The 18,664-nt window shown below is 32.3% G+C and overlaps 1 protein-coding gene across 1 annotated transcript; it reads right to left on the reverse strand.

Moving 5' to 3' along the window:
- Positions 1–6,312: 6,312 nt before the first annotated feature.
- Positions 6,313–16,763, reverse strand: LOC18443665 (jacalin-related lectin 19). The gene is made up of 3 exons (XM_011628556.3): positions 16,696–16,763; positions 7,634–7,855; positions 6,313–6,780 (listed from the first exon to the last, which is right to left on the reverse strand). The coding sequence occupies exons 1-3, from the start codon at positions 16,696–16,698 to the stop codon at positions 6,445–6,447; spliced, it is 561 nt and encodes a 186-aa protein (XP_011626858.1). The 5' UTR covers positions 16,699–16,763; the 3' UTR covers positions 6,313–6,444.
- Between the last annotated feature and the right edge of the window lie 1,901 nt (positions 16,764–18,664).

The following is an 18,664-nucleotide window of genomic DNA, read 5'->3' on the forward strand; positions in this document are numbered from 1 at the left end:
GGGCAGTTTTGGTTTTCGTCTTCATAAGAAGCTAATCTGCCTGAAGTACAAACTCATCTCTTGGAAAAAAGTAAACCAATCTCAACTTAAAGGCAAGATTGATACCACTTTGATGGACTTAGAGATGATTGAAAATTTTATTAAGAAAAACCAAGTTTTATCTGATGAGATGATTGTTAATAAAAATTTTCTGCTTGATAAGCTACATGATCTCTTTAGGATGGAGGAGATTTATTGGAAACAAAGATCAAGAGTTAAATGGCTTAAGGAGGGTGACAGAAATATCAAATTTTTTCATGCTATCGTGAATGCGCGTAGAAGACAAATGATATTTTTACTATTTCTCTACAGGGTGTATCAGAAGGCACGACATGTCAGCTCGTGATGATGTCATTGTTAAAAATTTTGAGTCTGCTTTTTCTAATGCATTTATCCTTGGGGTTATCTTAGATGGTGTTCCTTTTAAATCTATGCCACCTTTCTTGGTTTCTTATCTAGAAAGAGATATTACTTTGGAAGAAGTTAGACTGGCTGTATTTACTCTTCCTGGGGATAAAACCCCTGACCCTGACGGTTTTTCTCTTATCTTCTTTCAGTATTTTTGGGATCTACTACATGGTGATGTTTATTTAATGGTTGAGAAATTTGTGTCCACTGGGAGTTTTCTCAATAGCATTAATTCTACTTATATTTCTTTAATTCCAAAAAAAGATGTCATTGTTGATATTGGAGATATTAGGCCGATTAGTCTCTTGTCCAGTCTTTATAAAATTATTGCAGAAAGTTTAGCAAAGAAACTTAAGTTGGTTCTCCCTTTTATGATCTTTGATGAACAATCAGCCTTCATTAGAGATGGCATGATCACGGACATCATTCTTATTGCCTAGGAATGCATTCACTCTATAATCTTTTTGAGCAGTCGAGAGCGGTTATTAAATTGTATATGGAGAAAGATTTTGCCAGCATTGAATGGCAAGTGCTCAGTGAGATTATGAGAAGAATGAGTGTCGATGTTAGATGGATTACTTGGATTATGGGGTGCATTTCTTTGGCCCATTTCTCGGTTCTTATTAACGGACTTCCTAAGGGGTTCTTCCATGCTTCTAGGGGCGTTAGACAAGGAGACCCTCTATCTCCTTTTCTTTTTACCTTAGTAGCAGGAGGTTTTAGCATGATGTTAAAGAATGTTGTAAATACAGGTCTTCTTGCAGGTTTCCAAGTTTCTTCATCTGGGCCTATTGTTTCACGTTTGCAATATGTAGATGACACCCTGATTTTATGTGATGCTAGTGAAGAGGAAATGCAGAATTTGAGCTCATTCTTCATATGTTGCCAGCTAGCTTTGGGCCTCAAAGTAAATTTTCATAAGACTTCAATTGTAGGCATCTCTTGCTCTAACAGCCTTTTGGATTCTCTTGTTTCAATTTTGGATTACAGAGTTGAGAAGTTTCCCCTCATATATTTAGGGGTTTTTATCTCTGATCGTAAGCTCACTCGTGCAACCTAAGATCCTCTTATTCATAGGTATCAAGCTAAATTTGACATATAGAAGACTAAGACTTTATCTCTTGGTGGGAGTATCACTTTGGTTAAATCCACTTATACACATCTTCCTATTTATTTGATGTCAGTCCTACAAATACTTAGTGAAGTAATCAAGCTTATTGTAAAATATATGCCACTCATTTGAGGTAATATGGAGGATAACTACTGAAAGTTTCATTTCGTGAATTGGGACCAGGTTTGTATGCCACCAAAGCTAGGGGGTTTGGGTATCAGAAAGCTTAAACTTGTAAACTAGGTGCTTCTTTGCAAATGGTGGTGGAGAATCTTTCAAGACACTTCTCATCTCTGGAAGGATGTACTAATTGCTAAATATGGTTTCGATCATCTCACCCACTCGATTAAAAACGGTAGAGGAGGCAAATTCATCTCACAAATTTGGAAGGATATTTATAGTTGCAGAATATTGTTTTCAACAACATCCAATGACTTATTGGCAATGGAGATAACACTATCTTTTGGTTCAACAAATGGCTTGGTAATGCATCTCTCTTTTCTACTTATCCTGACCTCTTTGCCAGAGTTGCTCAACCTGATGCAAAACTTTCAGAGTTGATTTTTCTTTCCCCCTTTAATTGTATGGTCTGGAACATTGGATGCTACTACAACAGGCTACTGGATATGGTTATTTCGCAGCTTTATAATCTCCTCCAACAGCTTGAACAAGTTTACATCTCTTCTAATTTCGAAGACTTGGTCATATGGGAATTAGAAATTGGCGGATTTTTTTCTGTCAAATCAGTGTATAGGCTCCTTTTTATAGATCGATTCCATATGGTTGATACATCTTTAGGTTCTATTTGGAAAAGGTCAGTTCCAGTTAAAATCCAAGCCTTCCTATGGGTCGCATGTCAAAGGAAATGTTTAACAGTAGACAATTTGCAAAAGAGGGGTAAAATTCTTCCAAATATTTACTTGATGTACAAAAATGATGACGAATCATGTTCTCACATTTTCCTTCACTCTCCTTTTGCCTCTAGCTTATGGCTCTGGGCCTTCTCCTTATTGGGTTTTTTCATCATGATACATTTGAATCTCATCAACATTATTAACCACCTTTCTGCCATTGGATTATCAATAAAAAGAGTTTTGATTTGGAAAATTTTCAGAAGTGCAATCTTATGGCATATTTGGTTAGAACGTAATAGGAAAACCTTTGATGGGGTACTTCAGGCTATTGAAAGGGTAAAAGATCTTATTTTACAATATCTTTGGAATTGGTTTTCCTCCACACCTAAAGGACGGGGTGCTCTTCAGACTGATATTTATATAAATATGAAATTTTTGGCTTATTCCTCTTCTCACTCTAGCCGTCCTCTTAAAACTTGGATTGCACCTTTAGAAGCTTGTCTCAAATTTAATTTTGATAGCAGCTCATTTGAAAATCCAAGGCCTGCAGGTGTTGGTGGGCTTCTTCGCAATAATTTGGGATTGGTTCTTGTTTCTTATTCGAGTCCTTATGGGTCTACAATAGCCAATCATGTTGAACATGCTACTCTCCTTCAAAGCCTTCATATTATCATCGACAGGGGTTTCATTGGTGATATTGTAATCGAAGGGGATTTCTTAAATATTATCAAGTGGTGTAGAAAAGAGCAAAGGATCTCATGGGCCCTATTTATTCTTTGGTTAAAAATTCAAGACATTTGTGCCTGGCCTAATTTGAGAATAAGCTTCGGCTATACCATGCGTGAAGCCAATGATGTTGCTGATGGGCTAGCTAAACATGGTGTTTCTCTTTTATTTTTATAAGTTTCTAACGATTTGATCCAATCTTTGTAATCTCATGCTCTTGAAGCATTGTTTTAATATAAGCTCATAATATTTGTCAAAAAAAGGTGAAGGTTATAATTTATATTTATCGTTCTGTATCTTTTTAACTCGCTCTCATGTCCCTCTGTCCACATTCTCTCTCAATCATGTACCATTATTTTACGGGCAATATAAAAAACATTAGATGACTTATCATGTTGATAGATTTTTTGAGAATTCTTTCTTGATCTATTCATTTCTCATAAAGAGATAACGAGATAGAAAGTTGTAGAGAGGAGAGGGCCTATCATTTTGAGAGTTTTGAATATTTTTTTTATCTATAAGAAAGAGAGATGGTGAGTTATAAAGTTAAAGAGAGAGAGGAGAGGTATGTTAGAGAGGGAGATAGAAAGTTTCCTTCTTAGTTACTCTCTCTCCAATCTCTCACTCTTTCTCTCTCACACATCCCTCTCTCAACACTATCTCTCTCATCTCCTCTCTCTCTTTATCATCTCTTTCCTTAAATCTCTCACAAAATTTGGAAGTCTTTCCATCTCTAACAAACTCTCTCTATATCTCTCTCCCTCTTTCCTAAAATCTATCTCCTTCCTAAAATCTCTCACCCACTCTCTCCCTCTTATTTATATCATCTCCTCTCTATATATGTGACTTTGGAGCATTAGAATAGGTTAGTTCTCTTTGGTTATCTTTTGTTATTTTATTTTGTTCTTAATGTTGGTTATTCTAAGATCAAATATATTAGTGCATGTTTATTCTGTATTTTTCTATATAGGTACGGATATGGTGGTGTTATGTGTCGTTAGAGTTGAATATATTTATATCTTATGTGAAAATATTTGGTTTCTATTGAGATGGATTTGACTTTTGGTATTAGATAATATGTGAGCTTGGTTCTTTTTATCTGCTTATCAGACGATCTGATCAAATATATCAGGCATGTACTGCTTCATATTAACTTGAACTAAGATTTTTTTTTTGATTTAGCTTTTGGTATTCGATAATATATAGGCTGGGTTCCTTTTATCTGCTTACAAGACGATCTGATCAAATATATCTGACACGTATTGCTTTATCTTAACTTGAATTGGTATTTTTGTTTGGTTTAGGTCTATTTACTTTATATTGAATATTTTCGATATAGCTTGGTTCCTAAAGCCTTCAAGAGGAACAAGTAAGTACCAGTATGCTTTCTCTTCTTCTGTACTGAGTATTTTTAGTTTAATAAAAAGTAAAATAAAAATAATTAACATTGTCAGTGGCTAGCAATTCTCTTCTAATATGCAGCTTTATATTGTGTTTCTGGTCAGAGAGGCCACATTACAATATCCTTCCTCCTCTCAGTCAACAAAATCATTTTGTTTATGATCATCTTGAGAGCCCTTTGGAGTCTTTGAGTTGATGAACAGGCATTGGCATGGTCTATATCATTGATGGGTATTCCTCAATGGTCCTCCAGCAATCCAACAATTAGGAGTGGCAATGGGTTGGGTCAGGTCGAGTCGGGGTCCGGCTAGACCTAGACTAGACTTGAAGTCACCAAACCCAAACCAAAATCTGGAAATATAATGTGGGCCCTAGATCCGGACCCAACCCAAAATTAAAATATCTATGCATTTAAATATATTTTAATATATTTTCATAAATTGAAAAATGTGGGACCTGAACCCGGACCCAAATAGTGTTCGGGTCCAATTCCCATACCCGAATAAGCCAACTTCTTCCCCCAAAACTGGGCAAACTCTTATGTTTCAGGCCCAAAACAACATTGAAGCGAACTCATTAAAATGGAATGGATGTGACAATGAAATTTTCAAAAAGCACCCCCTGTATGCATAAAAGCAGCCATAAAATATATAAAATTTAAAAATATATAACTCATAATATTCATAATTTTATAAGATATGCCTTTATATTAAAACGTTTTACATAAGTAGTATGTTATAAATCTTTTCTTTAGCTTCAAAGATATATCTAAAAACTTTCCCCAAATCATCCAAAAGACTAAAGTTCTTCCTTTTCTGTAAAAAATGAAGAGCGGTCCAAAACTGCCTGAATCCTCAGGACCAACTCAGGACTAGCAAATTTCAGTTCTTTAATCAGTACATGTACCATAACTCTGCCCTAAACTTTTCGTGGATCCCCTTCCACTGAGTTTAATTTTCAAAAGGACACATTTTCTATGAGTCCTAGACTCATTTGTATAAAAGAGTACCCTCTCAAATATTCATTTTTGAAATTGATTTTGGACCTAATTTTTAAAGAAATATACAATCTCTAACATAGAGATCATGAATATATAAACAATAAATATAAAATAAAAAATTAAAGTTACTAATTATAGACCATTGATTTTAACTTTTAAACAAGGGTTTTTATGGTATGTTTGTAATGAAACTATACATTGGATGCGAAAATTTCCCACCATCTTCCTCAATGGTCATAGGAAGTAGAGAATTTCTTGGTGATTATTTTTCCTAGCAGGTAAGGGACATTAAGGGCGTGTTTGATTTTTGGAAGTCGTGGCTTTGGAAAAAACGTCTTTTGGAACTGTAGCACTTCTTTGTTTGATTACAATAAGTGCTACACTAATAAAAGTGGATACCTCAATGTCCACTTGCATTCACTTTAACATTCTGTAATGGAACTTGTGGTATTCATTTCGTTGGAAGGCGTGGTTTTCAAATTCGTGTCTTCCATAAAACAAAAATGGCACAGGAGTAAATGTTGCGCACTTTGTTACCACCAGGATCAAAAAGATAAAAAAATTGCTTAGTTTGAACCAGAATTTTCCCCTTTTTGCAAGAACTTGTGGGTGGGCGATCCAGTTATGAGAAATCTCAAAATCGCTGCATTCCCCCATCTTTAGGAAGTTTTTTTATCTTATATTACATCCGGTACGAAATGGGAATCACCCTGAATCAGTCGAGGTGATTCAGAATCGATTCCCTGACTACTGAACAAACAACCATATCAATATGCTGCTAAACTTTACTAAAACAACTCAGTATCAGATACATTGCAAGATGGAGACACACACTGAATATATCAATAACAGTTCTGCATATTGTCAAATGAAAAAGACACACATAGAGCATTCCTAAGAAGAACCTATGCAACACTTGCCTTTTTGAGCCTTTTGTGTGAGGCCCAGATCTTCTTAATTTTTTGTTGTATGGCATCAAACAAGTTAGAAGAGGAAGATAGGCGTGAGAGTCGAAATTCGATCGCATCGAGATACCACCCGTTCCTGCCCTTGAATCCAACTATGAGGCCCCCATCCATGAGAAATGAGAATGGAGTGCCCTCTTCCACTCCGTAGGGGCCGTAAGTCCTCTTGCTGGTAATGAATTTCAGAGACCGGATTACTGGGGTGCCACCGTGCACCACCGGACAATAGTGGCCACTCACTTCTGTGATGAACTCTTCTGGATATTGAAGCTTTATCTGCAGTGTGGTAAAGAGTTTGATTTGAGATGCAATTCTTCTTGGTTGAAGCTACTTCTCGGCATTTGCATTACAAGAATGAAACAATGTGTATAGAAGCAGAATTTGTATATGGAAAAAGATTTTGCTAGCCTGTAATGTATAGCTTTAGCCTAATGATTCAGATTCAATCTTCATGGTTGGTAGCGGTGTATAGTTACTATGCTTATTTTGTATAGTGCACCTAGGTTGAGCACATGTGCCCCAAAGCTTCAGGTCCATTTGATTTATAAAACTTAAAAAATAAGTAGTATGCCAACATTATGGCAATCAAATCGGTCTAGATTCATTCAATTTGGGTCTTTCGGCTGAAACCATCAAAACCATTCCATCGGTTCATGAGTTGATCAAAGTTACTCCCAATATTTATACTAATATTTCAATGATGTGTGTATACATACACACACATACATACATACATACCTACATTGAGACATACACATAAACGAGTATTTTATTTATCAAAAAATACAAATTTGAATGTTCATGCATGTTACCGACCTAGTTCAATAATGACATAGTTCAATAATGACATCTTCAATGGTCCTATTTTTATTTAGCAAATTTGATCTATCAAATCTGAAGGATCATGCAGATGCCCATAATTATGAGAATTTGAGCAGAAAAGTAAGAACTATTCATAACATGGGCCAAAATTTGGATCATGCGGTAACACCACATCTTTTTCCCGATCCCAATGTAAATTTATGTTTCTATTAATTACCAAAAATATAAAGGAAAATGACATCTTGTTCAGTTTTACTATATGCATGAAAACTTAGAGAAATGGAGGGGGATCAATGAATAGGCTTACATGGGCCGTATGATTTCCTCCATCACCACCATGCTTCTCTGCCATCACCAATTTCCCATTCTTATCATACTCCACACGTATTGAGTCTATGCAACGGTCATACACAAGCGTTATCTGACTCACACCATCAAAGGAACCATCATCCCAAGGTGAGCCCCCTTGGCCTCCCCATGGCCCAATTTTGATGATCTTCCTATGAACCTTTCCATGCTCCTCCACACCCTACATTTTACGCAATAAATCAATGTAAATAAATAAATGTATGTATCAATAATTCCATCCTTGGAGCCAAACAATTTACAGAAAATTGACTCGGCCTAGGTACTCCACTGTTCGGGTAACTTGACTGAGTCCTCATGGAAAGGGCTGAAAATCCTTCAATAAATTGAAAAAAAACCGAAGTTCAAAAAAGGAAAATATTTTAAACCCAAAATAAAATAAAATAAAAACCTTAAGGAGCCCAAATAAATTTAAAAAAGTACTGGAAAAATAGATTAAAAAAAATAGATTTATAATTGGGGACAATTTAAAAAACCCAACAAAGGTAAAATATAAAAGTGGTTTAAAAAATGGATCGGTGCCCTGGATCGGGCCCTCAACAACCCATCCGGATCAGTGAATCGGCGATCCGGATTGGGATTCGGCTAAATCGGTTGATCTAAGCCTTAAAAAAAATCTCAAAAATTATTAAAATTGATTATTAATGTTTTTTTTAATTTCTAAAAGAAATTAGTTGCCTTAGTCCAACTAAGCTTTTATACCAAAAAAGGAAAAAGTTTATATAAGGTTACAACCTTAAAATGTAAAACTACGGATGCACCTCAAAAAACTAACTATGGATGCACCTCAAAAAACTATCGAAAAATGTTGTTTTAATATTGAAAAACCCTCTAATTGATCGTCTCAAGATCGAGATGTATGACTATGAAAAAGAAAGGATTTTGAGTCCCAAAAGTGATGCATCTTATAACACATTATATAGACTATCCATTTTCAAGATTTCCATATGTTTATAGATCTACTTGATTTTAATTATTTTTTTAGTTTAAAATTTTATAATTAGAAATGAAAATAGATTTTGAGATAATCTTAATAATATTTTTACATCAAAAGTATATGCTGCAATGAAATTTGGAGATGCACCTTAAATGGATTGTTTAAGGTTGCAACTTGCAACCTTATGGAAACCACACCCTTATAGATGAGGTCCAAATAAGTCTTCCATCACACTTGAAAACCAAGCACGAATAGTCCCACATCCAACTAGTAAAGACTGAAATAGCCATATAATAGTCTATCTCTTAACCTTTTATTTAAAGTTGCTTGCTAATACGTGGAAGAAGTTTTAAATAAAATAATGTAAATGGTGGTGGTGGTGTAAGGAATTTATATAAAAAAAATATATATATATTAAAATAATGTAAAAAACCTAGTTCTTGTGGATCCAAATCGCTTTGGACGATATACTATCTGGATCGGGTGATTTCAATCTGGATCGGCTATTTTTCAAACATTTTATAAAACTATAGATTTATGCCAAAAAAAACGCTCATCAATCTTTGTCAAAAATATACAAATTATACAGACAAAAGATAGATCAGTCAACATATTTAAATTTTTTTGGAATTCTTTTATTTTTTTAATTTCCCTGAATTGTACATATAACTTAGAAAAACTCGGCCTCACTCGTACGAGTCAATCGGCTGAGGCAAAGAAAACCCAAAGCGGTGCAAAGAAACCACTTTTACTGTGTGAATTCCCATTGAAGCATCGTCATCTTTCCATTCACATTGAAGTGGTTTCAGTATTCTCATTCACTCAAAATTCTTAGGGAAATTAGTCAGAAGTTGTAGGGTTCTCTTTCTCTCTCTCTCATTCCTAAACCACATCGATAATTTTTAGACAAAATTTGAATAATTGACAATGTCGTGGTATTACGGGTGGCAATGGACCTGGACCCAACCCAGGACCCGTCGGGTATACCCGACACAAGTCTGGGTATGGGTCCAACATTTGGACCCGGTGAGTCGAGTCTGGATCCTGTTAGATCCGATCTGCACCTATAAACTATTGGAGGTAAAATACTTCAAGCCCTATTTGTTTAGGTATATCAAGGATTTTATACAATAACAACTCGTAGTTTTCTTTAGATATTAAACGACAAATCAAATAACATGAAATCTAATGGTGGGTGATTGTCACCTTGTTGTCAATAATATGGGTATATGATGAAAAAAAAGGACAAAAAAAAAAAAACAAAACGAAGCTCATAGTGAGGGTGGCAACGCATGCAATCAGTCCCGGGACCAGACGAGATTGACTCGAGACCTGATGGGTATGGGTATGGGTCCAACAGTCCAACTCTCATCAGGTTCAAGTCCAAAACTTGGACCTGAATACTATTTGGGTTTGAGTTCGGGTCTAGCTGGACCCAATTTGACATGGACCCAAACCCGTCGTCACCCCTACGTAGTATGCCCCTTTGACAATTTTATTGCAGGGCTTGTGGTCATAATCTGCATGAGGGATTAGGCATGTTGGAATTGATTTAATGGAGGTTCAGTCTTGTTTTTGAGCTTGTACACTATTTGGATGAGTCCATAAGACTCACCCGAGTTACTCGCCTCAACCAAGGCCTGAATCTCAAGCCCAAGCCGACTAAATGAAGCTTGATTTATAAACTCTCGCATTATTCGACATTCAACAAGTAGTGCTTTATCGGTTTCATGTATAACATTCCTAGTATACGTTGTCTTTGTTCTCAAAAAAATTATATTGGGAATGTTATACATGAAACCCACTTGCAGGAAGAGTGGTGTGACTTTGGATACAAGTTTTTATCCCATCATGTACGAGGTGCCTCAATCACACCTTCCAAACAAGCTCTTAGCTTAAAACATCCTTAATGCTACATAGGCTAGCCCAATGGTTTAAAAACCGGATCGGTGACCCGGATAGGGCTTTTCAAAAACCGATTCGGATCGGCGAATCGGCGATCCGGATCGGAATCGGGTGAATCGGTCAGAATAAAGCTTCAAAAAAATCCGAAAAAATTATTAAAATTCATTATAAATATTGGTTTTTAGGAATTCAATAAAAAATGAGGGTACTCCATTAAGAATTTTCACGTTTTTTAATGAATATGCGAATATTAATATGTTCTTTCCCTGCATGAACCGCCATTCAGCATTTAATTTACAGTATTTCGTGCTCATCCCTACACTGTTGCTGTTGGGACTCGATATGTGAATAATATGGCTGGGATAGGGTGGCCTCAAAATCATCATCTCTCTCGTTTTCTCTTTGAATAATATGGATTAAAAAAAAAAAAAAAACAAATTTTCAAAAAAATCGATCATGGATTAAAAAAGAAATCACAAATTTTCAAAAAATTCTATCATCGATTACAAAAAAAAAATTCGATCATGGATTAAACAAAAAAAATCACAAATTTTCAAAAAATTCAATCATGGATTACATAAAATTCGATCATGGATTACATAAAATTCGATCATGGATTACATAAAATTCGATCATGGATTACAAAAAAAAACAAACAAAAAAAACAAAAAATTCAATCGTGGATTACAAAAAATTCAATCATGGATTACAAAAAACTCTATCATGGGTTACAAAAAAAGCAAAAAACAAAAAATTCAATCATGGATTAAAAAAAAACAAACAAACATTTCGATCATGGATTACAAAAAAAAAACAAACATTTCGATCATATATTACAAAACATTCGATCATGGATTACAAAAAATTCTATCATGGGTTACAAAAAAAAAAAAAAAAACAAAAAAATCGATCATGGATTACAAGAAAAGAAAACAAACATTTCGATCATGGATTACAAAAAATTCTATTATGGGTTACAAAAAACCAAAAAATTCGATCATGGATTACAAAAAAATCTATCATGGATTACCGAAAAAAAAAAAAAAAAAAAAAAAAAAATTCCGTACGGAATCGCGATTCACTGTTCGGACTCGCCGATTCCGTACAGTGAATCGGTGATTCACTATACAGAATCGTCCGGTTCTCTCTAGAACCGGACGATTTCCGATTTTTGGGCGATCCGGTTCCTTTTTCACTATTTCCGAGTCGAACCGGGCGGCGTTTTTTAAAACGCTGGGCTAGCCAATTGCTCTTTTCCGAATGTTTTAGTAATAGCTATGAAGATTGGCCTAGCTAGTTCGACTAGGTAGACTGTTGGCCCGTCCTTGTGCTGGTCTAGTCCAAAGTAAAAGCTCAATTTAATTTCTAATTGATTGAACCATTTAATATTGACAAGCTAAATAAGTTTTGTCAATTCTTTTAAGGGTGCAATTTGTATAGAGCCGAGGCTCTAAACAATCAAAGTAAAGTGCACCTTCAAATACTGTCGAGAAATGTGATTTCAATACTTAAAATCTTTGTGATTACCTTAAAATATATTTTCATCTTTAGTTATAAAATCTAAAGGTTAAAATATAGTGTAGATTGAGCAAATCTATGAAAACTTGAAAATCTTGAAAATTGATGGTCCAAAAATGCATTACAAGATGCGCTATTTCCAAAATTTGAAATCTAATTTTTTCTCATGTCCATGCATCTTGATGTTGAGATGATCAATTCGAGGATATTTGAGCATCAAAACTGCCACTTCTAGTGAATTTTTTTATGTGGGCACTAATCTGATTTTTTAGAGCCTCTACTCTATATAAATTTTTTCCCCTTGTAATATGTTTCATGTTTTACAACTATTAAAAAAAAAGAAAGGGTTGAGAGTAAGTGTTATGGACAAGCTACCAAAACTAGAAGGGGTCTAGTCAAAGCCAGTTTGATTGTTTGTCAAACTGGTTGGATTGAATTTAGCAAAATTGTTATCTAACTTTATTTAACTGGTTAAAATTGAACGGTGCAATTAGCCAAATTGATAGAAATATCGGTTTGACCAGTTTTTTACCAACCTAATTTTTGCTTTGGAGTAGATCAACCAAACAACCAAGCAATAGTCTAACTAGTCAGCTCTACTGGTCGGCTCCAATATTGATAACTATAGGCCACAAGAAATGACAAACAAAGTGAAAAAGTAGGAAAGTACATTAGGGTTGTTTGATAACAAGAAGTTAGGGGAGGAAAAAAGAACTTCTCCATTATTGTACAAGTTCCATGTTTGATGCACGAAACTTATACAATAAAGAAGTCCCACCTAGAACTTCCTTATTCCCTTGTGCTTAAGAAAACATGTTCCATCTAATATGATAGAACTTAAAATAGGAAATCGGTTCCTCAAACCCTATTCTGCCTCCCCACTTATATTATATTTATATTTATATTATTAATTTACATAATTTATTTTATTTATACAATAGATATTTATAATAATATGTAATAAAAATATATATTAATAGAAATACAATATATATTATATTGTATTATATATATATATATATATATATATATATATATATATATACATATATATATATATATATATTATTATATTATTATATATATTATTATATAGATTATTATATATATTATTATCTTTATATTTAAATTATTAATATATTTTTATTAAATAGTATATATATCTATGTAATATAATTATATAAATTATTAATATATTTAAATATATTAATATAAATAATCATTAATAGATATTTATATTAATATATTTAATATAAATATATATTAATGATTATTAATATATATATTTATTATATATAGTATGTATATTTATGTATATAATATATTTTATTATATATTGTATATTGTATATTGTATATTATACATTATATAATAAAATAAATATAAAATATACTATACTATGTATTATATTATGTTATATTATATATTATATACTATATATTATGTAATATAATATATTTTATTATATATTAAAATAAATATAAAACACGATGTTATATATTATAGTATAATATATTTATATTTAAATTATTACCATATATTTGTTTTATACTGTTACTAGTGGAGTGCACGTGCTCCACACGTGATTTGAGTTCAATCTATATTAAGGAATCCTCTAATCATGTATTTTCTCTAGCTGACAACATCCTGACCATATCATTTATCTGAGTCCTTTATGTCTAACCATGTCCTTTGTCTCTTTATCTTCTCGTTCTGCCGCTATGTTTTTGAACTACAATATTATTGTCTTTTCATTTTTTTTCTTTGAACATATCATTTCTATCTCTAACCATGCTCTATGTTATCCTTCAAAGCAAATTAATCGAATTTTGTAGACTGAATGTGTTATGAAAAATCCATTTCTATTCTTAAAAATATATGTAGTCCTAGATCTTTTAAAGTAGTTTGTAACTATCCTATATCTATGAATTAGTCACCAAACAATGAATAGCTTATTTACTTGCAGGCAAATTTTATTAAAATGTGGGGTTTTATATTAATCTTAAGTAAACTACCTCCCTAAACCATCATCTTCATGATTTATGTGTTTTTATTAATCTTAAGTAAACTACTGCTTAGGACAATGAAATGTGTCATTTTTGTCATGGCACTATGTTGTGCTATATACTCAATTTAGAGAAATTTATTTTTTTAAAAAAATGTAAAATTTATTTGAGGTGGTTATATTATTTCACTAAGGAGTTTATAGGGGCTTGTAATGGCCTATAAGTTACAAAAATGGGAGCTTTTCTTTTTTTTGGCCTTGCTATACTATATTGCATGTTTGTCTTTAATTAGTCTTAGTGCATTACAATATGTTATTTTTTTGTTGATAGTGTATCGTGCCATCTGCTAAACTTGTGTCAATTTATTCTAAAAAGTTAACATAAATATAAAACTTTCCATTACGAAGTTTAAGGGGCATGTATGTTACACACAGACGAAGAGGCTTTAAAGCTTTGAATGCAAAAAAAATAAAATAAAAATAAAAATAAATACTTTTTTTTTGTCGTCTTATTAGACTATATAATAGGTTTATCTGTAATTAATTTTATATTTTTATAATCAAGTAGAATTATTAATCAAGTTCTTAAGAGTTTGTTCTAATAATACATTATAATTTTTAACTTGTAAAAAACAAATCAAATATTTATAAGTTATGATTTATAAATATTAAAACTTACATATAAATAAAAATTTAAATATATTTATATGTTACTTTAACTTAAATAAATCAAAATAGAGTTTGTTAGTTTTAAGAAATTTGATTTTATAGAAAACAATTTATTAAAATAAATTAAGATCTGAAAAATTTAGCAAAAAATTATAAACCCCATAAATATAAACGCGAACTACAATTTCACCTATTGATGCTCATTAATAGAGTAATGATCCTATAGGACCTTCTCCCACCCATATGTATATAACCCCAAAAGATCACCATTAAAGTTGGCACGAATCTCTATAAAAGTTATCACATGGGTGTGTGGTTTGACTTTTCTATAAATCTATGTTAAATTTAATGGTGATTATTTGAGGTCCACGCATAGGTGGAAAGAGCCTATAGGATCATTTCTCATAATAATATATATCATTTTTTGAAAAATAATTTTCGCTATTTCGTAAGAAGTAATGTACTTTTAGCATTTAATCAACATGCTGTTGACACGACTTTGGGAATGCAAATATTGTCTAATATAGTCCGTTAGGAACAGATTGTGTTCTTGATCCACATAAATAGACTTACTTAATAGCTGTTTACTATTATAAAATTTAGGTATATATGACTATATCAATATTCAAAATTAAATATTTGAATTTTAGGTTTAAAAGAATAGAAATGGAATTTTAAAGTGATTATGTTTATGGATGCTATTTCTTGAACTTAACGCAACATATTTTCCCATTTTAATATGCTACCCAAACCAACATAAAGCAAGAAAAGGTTGGCACACACGTGAGCAAGTCCTAAACGTGATAAACATTTATTGATCTCCAAGTTGGCACCAACTCCTTAATACTTTACATATAGAAGATATATAATATATATATATATTTATTTAATATAATATAATATATTACATAATATAACATATAATATATTTTGTTGTATAATAAATTTTATGTATGTAATAGATATTTATAATACAATTTTTTTTAACAAAGATAATACAATATATTATATAATAATATTTAAATAATATTTAAATAAATATGACTTTATATTTCAACATGTTGTCATTGGTACGTAAAACTTCCTTAACATTCTATCAAGTTATCAAATATATATACTCAGAATTTTTTTAAATAATTTCTTTCTTCCCAACAAAAAAAGAACTCTCAATTTTAAGGGGATATTTACATCCAGTTATCAAGCCCTAAATTTATGAAGTTATCTACTCCATAATATAGATATCTAGTGAAACGAAGAAAGATTAGAAAAAAAATCAACAACAGATTTAGATGCGAAGTAGTGCTCACACAAATTCTAAAAGCTAAGGACAGTTTTCTACAATAATCCATCCACAAATTCTAGAAAAAAAAATAATTTACCCACAAATGCCAGCTGCAAATTATAGCTGATGCTAGACCTCTCTTGAGTGTCTTTCCCTGTTTTCAAGTGCTTCACAATTCTAAATACATTATGAATCACTGCATATCCATTTCTACTTCAAATTCATGCATGCAAACCTCTAAAGAGATCATGGATATTACCATATCTGAGGAATTGAAATGATCAGTCCAAAAAGAATACAGGATATACTATTTTAAAAGTTTAAATTTTATTTTATTTTTTTCAAATTCATAATAGTAGTGGTCGAGATGATAGACCTATAAACTTTTACATCAAAAAACCATCTCCGTGAATGAATTTTGGAAGAGCAGCCTCACCGCCCTTGCTAGGAATCCAACTTCATCAGACAATAAAAAGTGTGTAATTTTTCCATTTCATGGAAAGTAAACTATGACTATAAGAAAGCATAAACAAGAAAATCCATACCATAGGAATTGGGCTTGGGCTTGATTGGTTAAAAGCTAATGTTTAGATCTCAAGTTGATACCTAGTATCAAACTACAAAAAATAAAAAATAATTCTAGACCATACCATATGCTTAAAATGAAAAAAATAATGTAGACCATACCATGCGCTCAAAGTGATTAAATGCCTGAGGGGATGAGAGACAGAAGAACCAAGAACCACTAAAGGGAGTTAATTGTAGATCTAGAAGTTTTTATATATATATACATATGAAGGGTCCCTTTATCCTTAAGCCATTGAATAATTGTTCATTTACTAATTTTTGGTCAAAAAACACCATATCCAATAGGAAAAGCATCTCAAAGCAATGGAACACAATCTCATTCATAGAAACCGTGTTCTTACAGTTAATTAATCAACATGTCCACTTGCATTATAACGGATATGGTTTACATCAGGCGTGCGGTTTGTATATAGCCGAGGCTCTAAACAATCAAATAGAGCATACCTTCAAATATTATCGAGAAATGTGATTTCAATACTAAAAATCTTTGTGATAGTCTTAAAATATATTTTCATCTTTAATTATAAAATTTAAAGCTTCAAAAATAATGTAGATTGAGCGATCTATGAAAATCTTGAAAATTGACAGTCAAAAAATGCGTTACAAGATGCATTATTTTCAAAACTTAAAATCCATATTTTTTCTCACCATCCATCTTGATGTCGAGATAATTAATTTGATGATATTTAGGAATCAAAACAACCTCTTCTAGTAAACATTTTGAGGTAGGATCTAATTTGATTGTTTAGGGCCTCGGCTCGATATAAAACTTTTCCCTTGCTTCAGTTGACCGACTCGTATTTAGATGTGATCTATTTTTTAGATGATTTTTTTAATTTAAATTTTGAGGAACATATAATCTCTAGTATGAGGAACGCTAATATGAAAAAAACGATTATTTTAAAAATTTAAATTGAAGAATAATTTTTTACTGCAGTTTTGTTCTTGCTTGAAGGTCGATGCCTTGGGCCTCACGGGGATGCCGCACTATGCGCTTAAGGTTTTACTTATGGACCCGGTTTCCATGCAGCCAAGCCCCCATATACAGAAATGCGGGCCTATTAATAAATCTATTTTTTATATAGATTTTTGGATTTAACTTTTTAGGACATGTAATCTCTAACATGAAAATCATGAATATGAAAAATAAGTAAATTTTAAAAAACTAGAAATAATAATTCTAATAGAAAAACATTTAGACTGTTAGTTTCCATTGTTTTTAGATGGAACAACTACTTGCGTACATCTTTAAGATGGATGTTTTACACTTTTTTGACCGCATATGCAGTCATACGGTCCAGCCCACATGAAACAATTTTCTTTTACTTTATTTTGATAGGGTTGTTGCACTGTCAAACTATTTTCTATTAAATAATGAAAGTACACCAGACAAAGTATAGAGAAAGAAAGATAAAAAATGTCAGTTGTTGAGTGCTTGAAACTCAATTTTGATGGTTCTTCTTAGGGGAACCAACGTAGGACTAGGATTTGGGGTGTTTGTTGTGATGCTGTGATCTTTTGTTAAGTTGCCCCTTGTGGTGTGGCTGCTACTATTTATGCTGAATTGGCAGCACTTCTTCAAGGTTTAATTATTTAGATGGACAAAAGTCTGGGGAATTCTTTGATTATAGAAGGGGATTCCGCCAATGTTATCAATTGGTGTAGTAGGTTTTTCAGACCTCTACGGTGCCTAAGGTCTAGGTAGTTGCAAATTTTGGAGCTATTAGAAGATGGCATTGTGAATTTTCACTATGTTTATAGAGAGGCGAATGCTATTGCTAACGATTTAGCCAAAAAAAGAAGTTGCTTTAGATTCTCTAGTCAGTTTGCAATCTTGGTTGTAAGCATGTTATGCATTTTGTAATGAACCCGGTTTCTATGCTGTCATGCCCGTAGAAATGCAGGCTTCTTAATAAATCTATTTTTGAGATGGATTTTAAGACTCAATTTTTAAGGACATGTAATCTCTAACATGGAGATCATGAATATGAAAAAGTAAATAAATTTTAACAACTACAATAATAATTCAAGTAAGAAAATATTTGGACTATTATTTTTCATTTTTTTT

Source organism: Amborella trichopoda, chromosome 5, assembly GCF_054954075.1.
Source record: "Amborella trichopoda isolate Santa Cruz 75 chromosome 5, AtrichopodaSantaCruz75HAP2 v2.0, whole genome shotgun sequence".
In the NCBI taxonomy this organism is placed as follows: domain Eukaryota; kingdom Viridiplantae; phylum Streptophyta; class Magnoliopsida; order Amborellales; family Amborellaceae; genus Amborella; species Amborella trichopoda.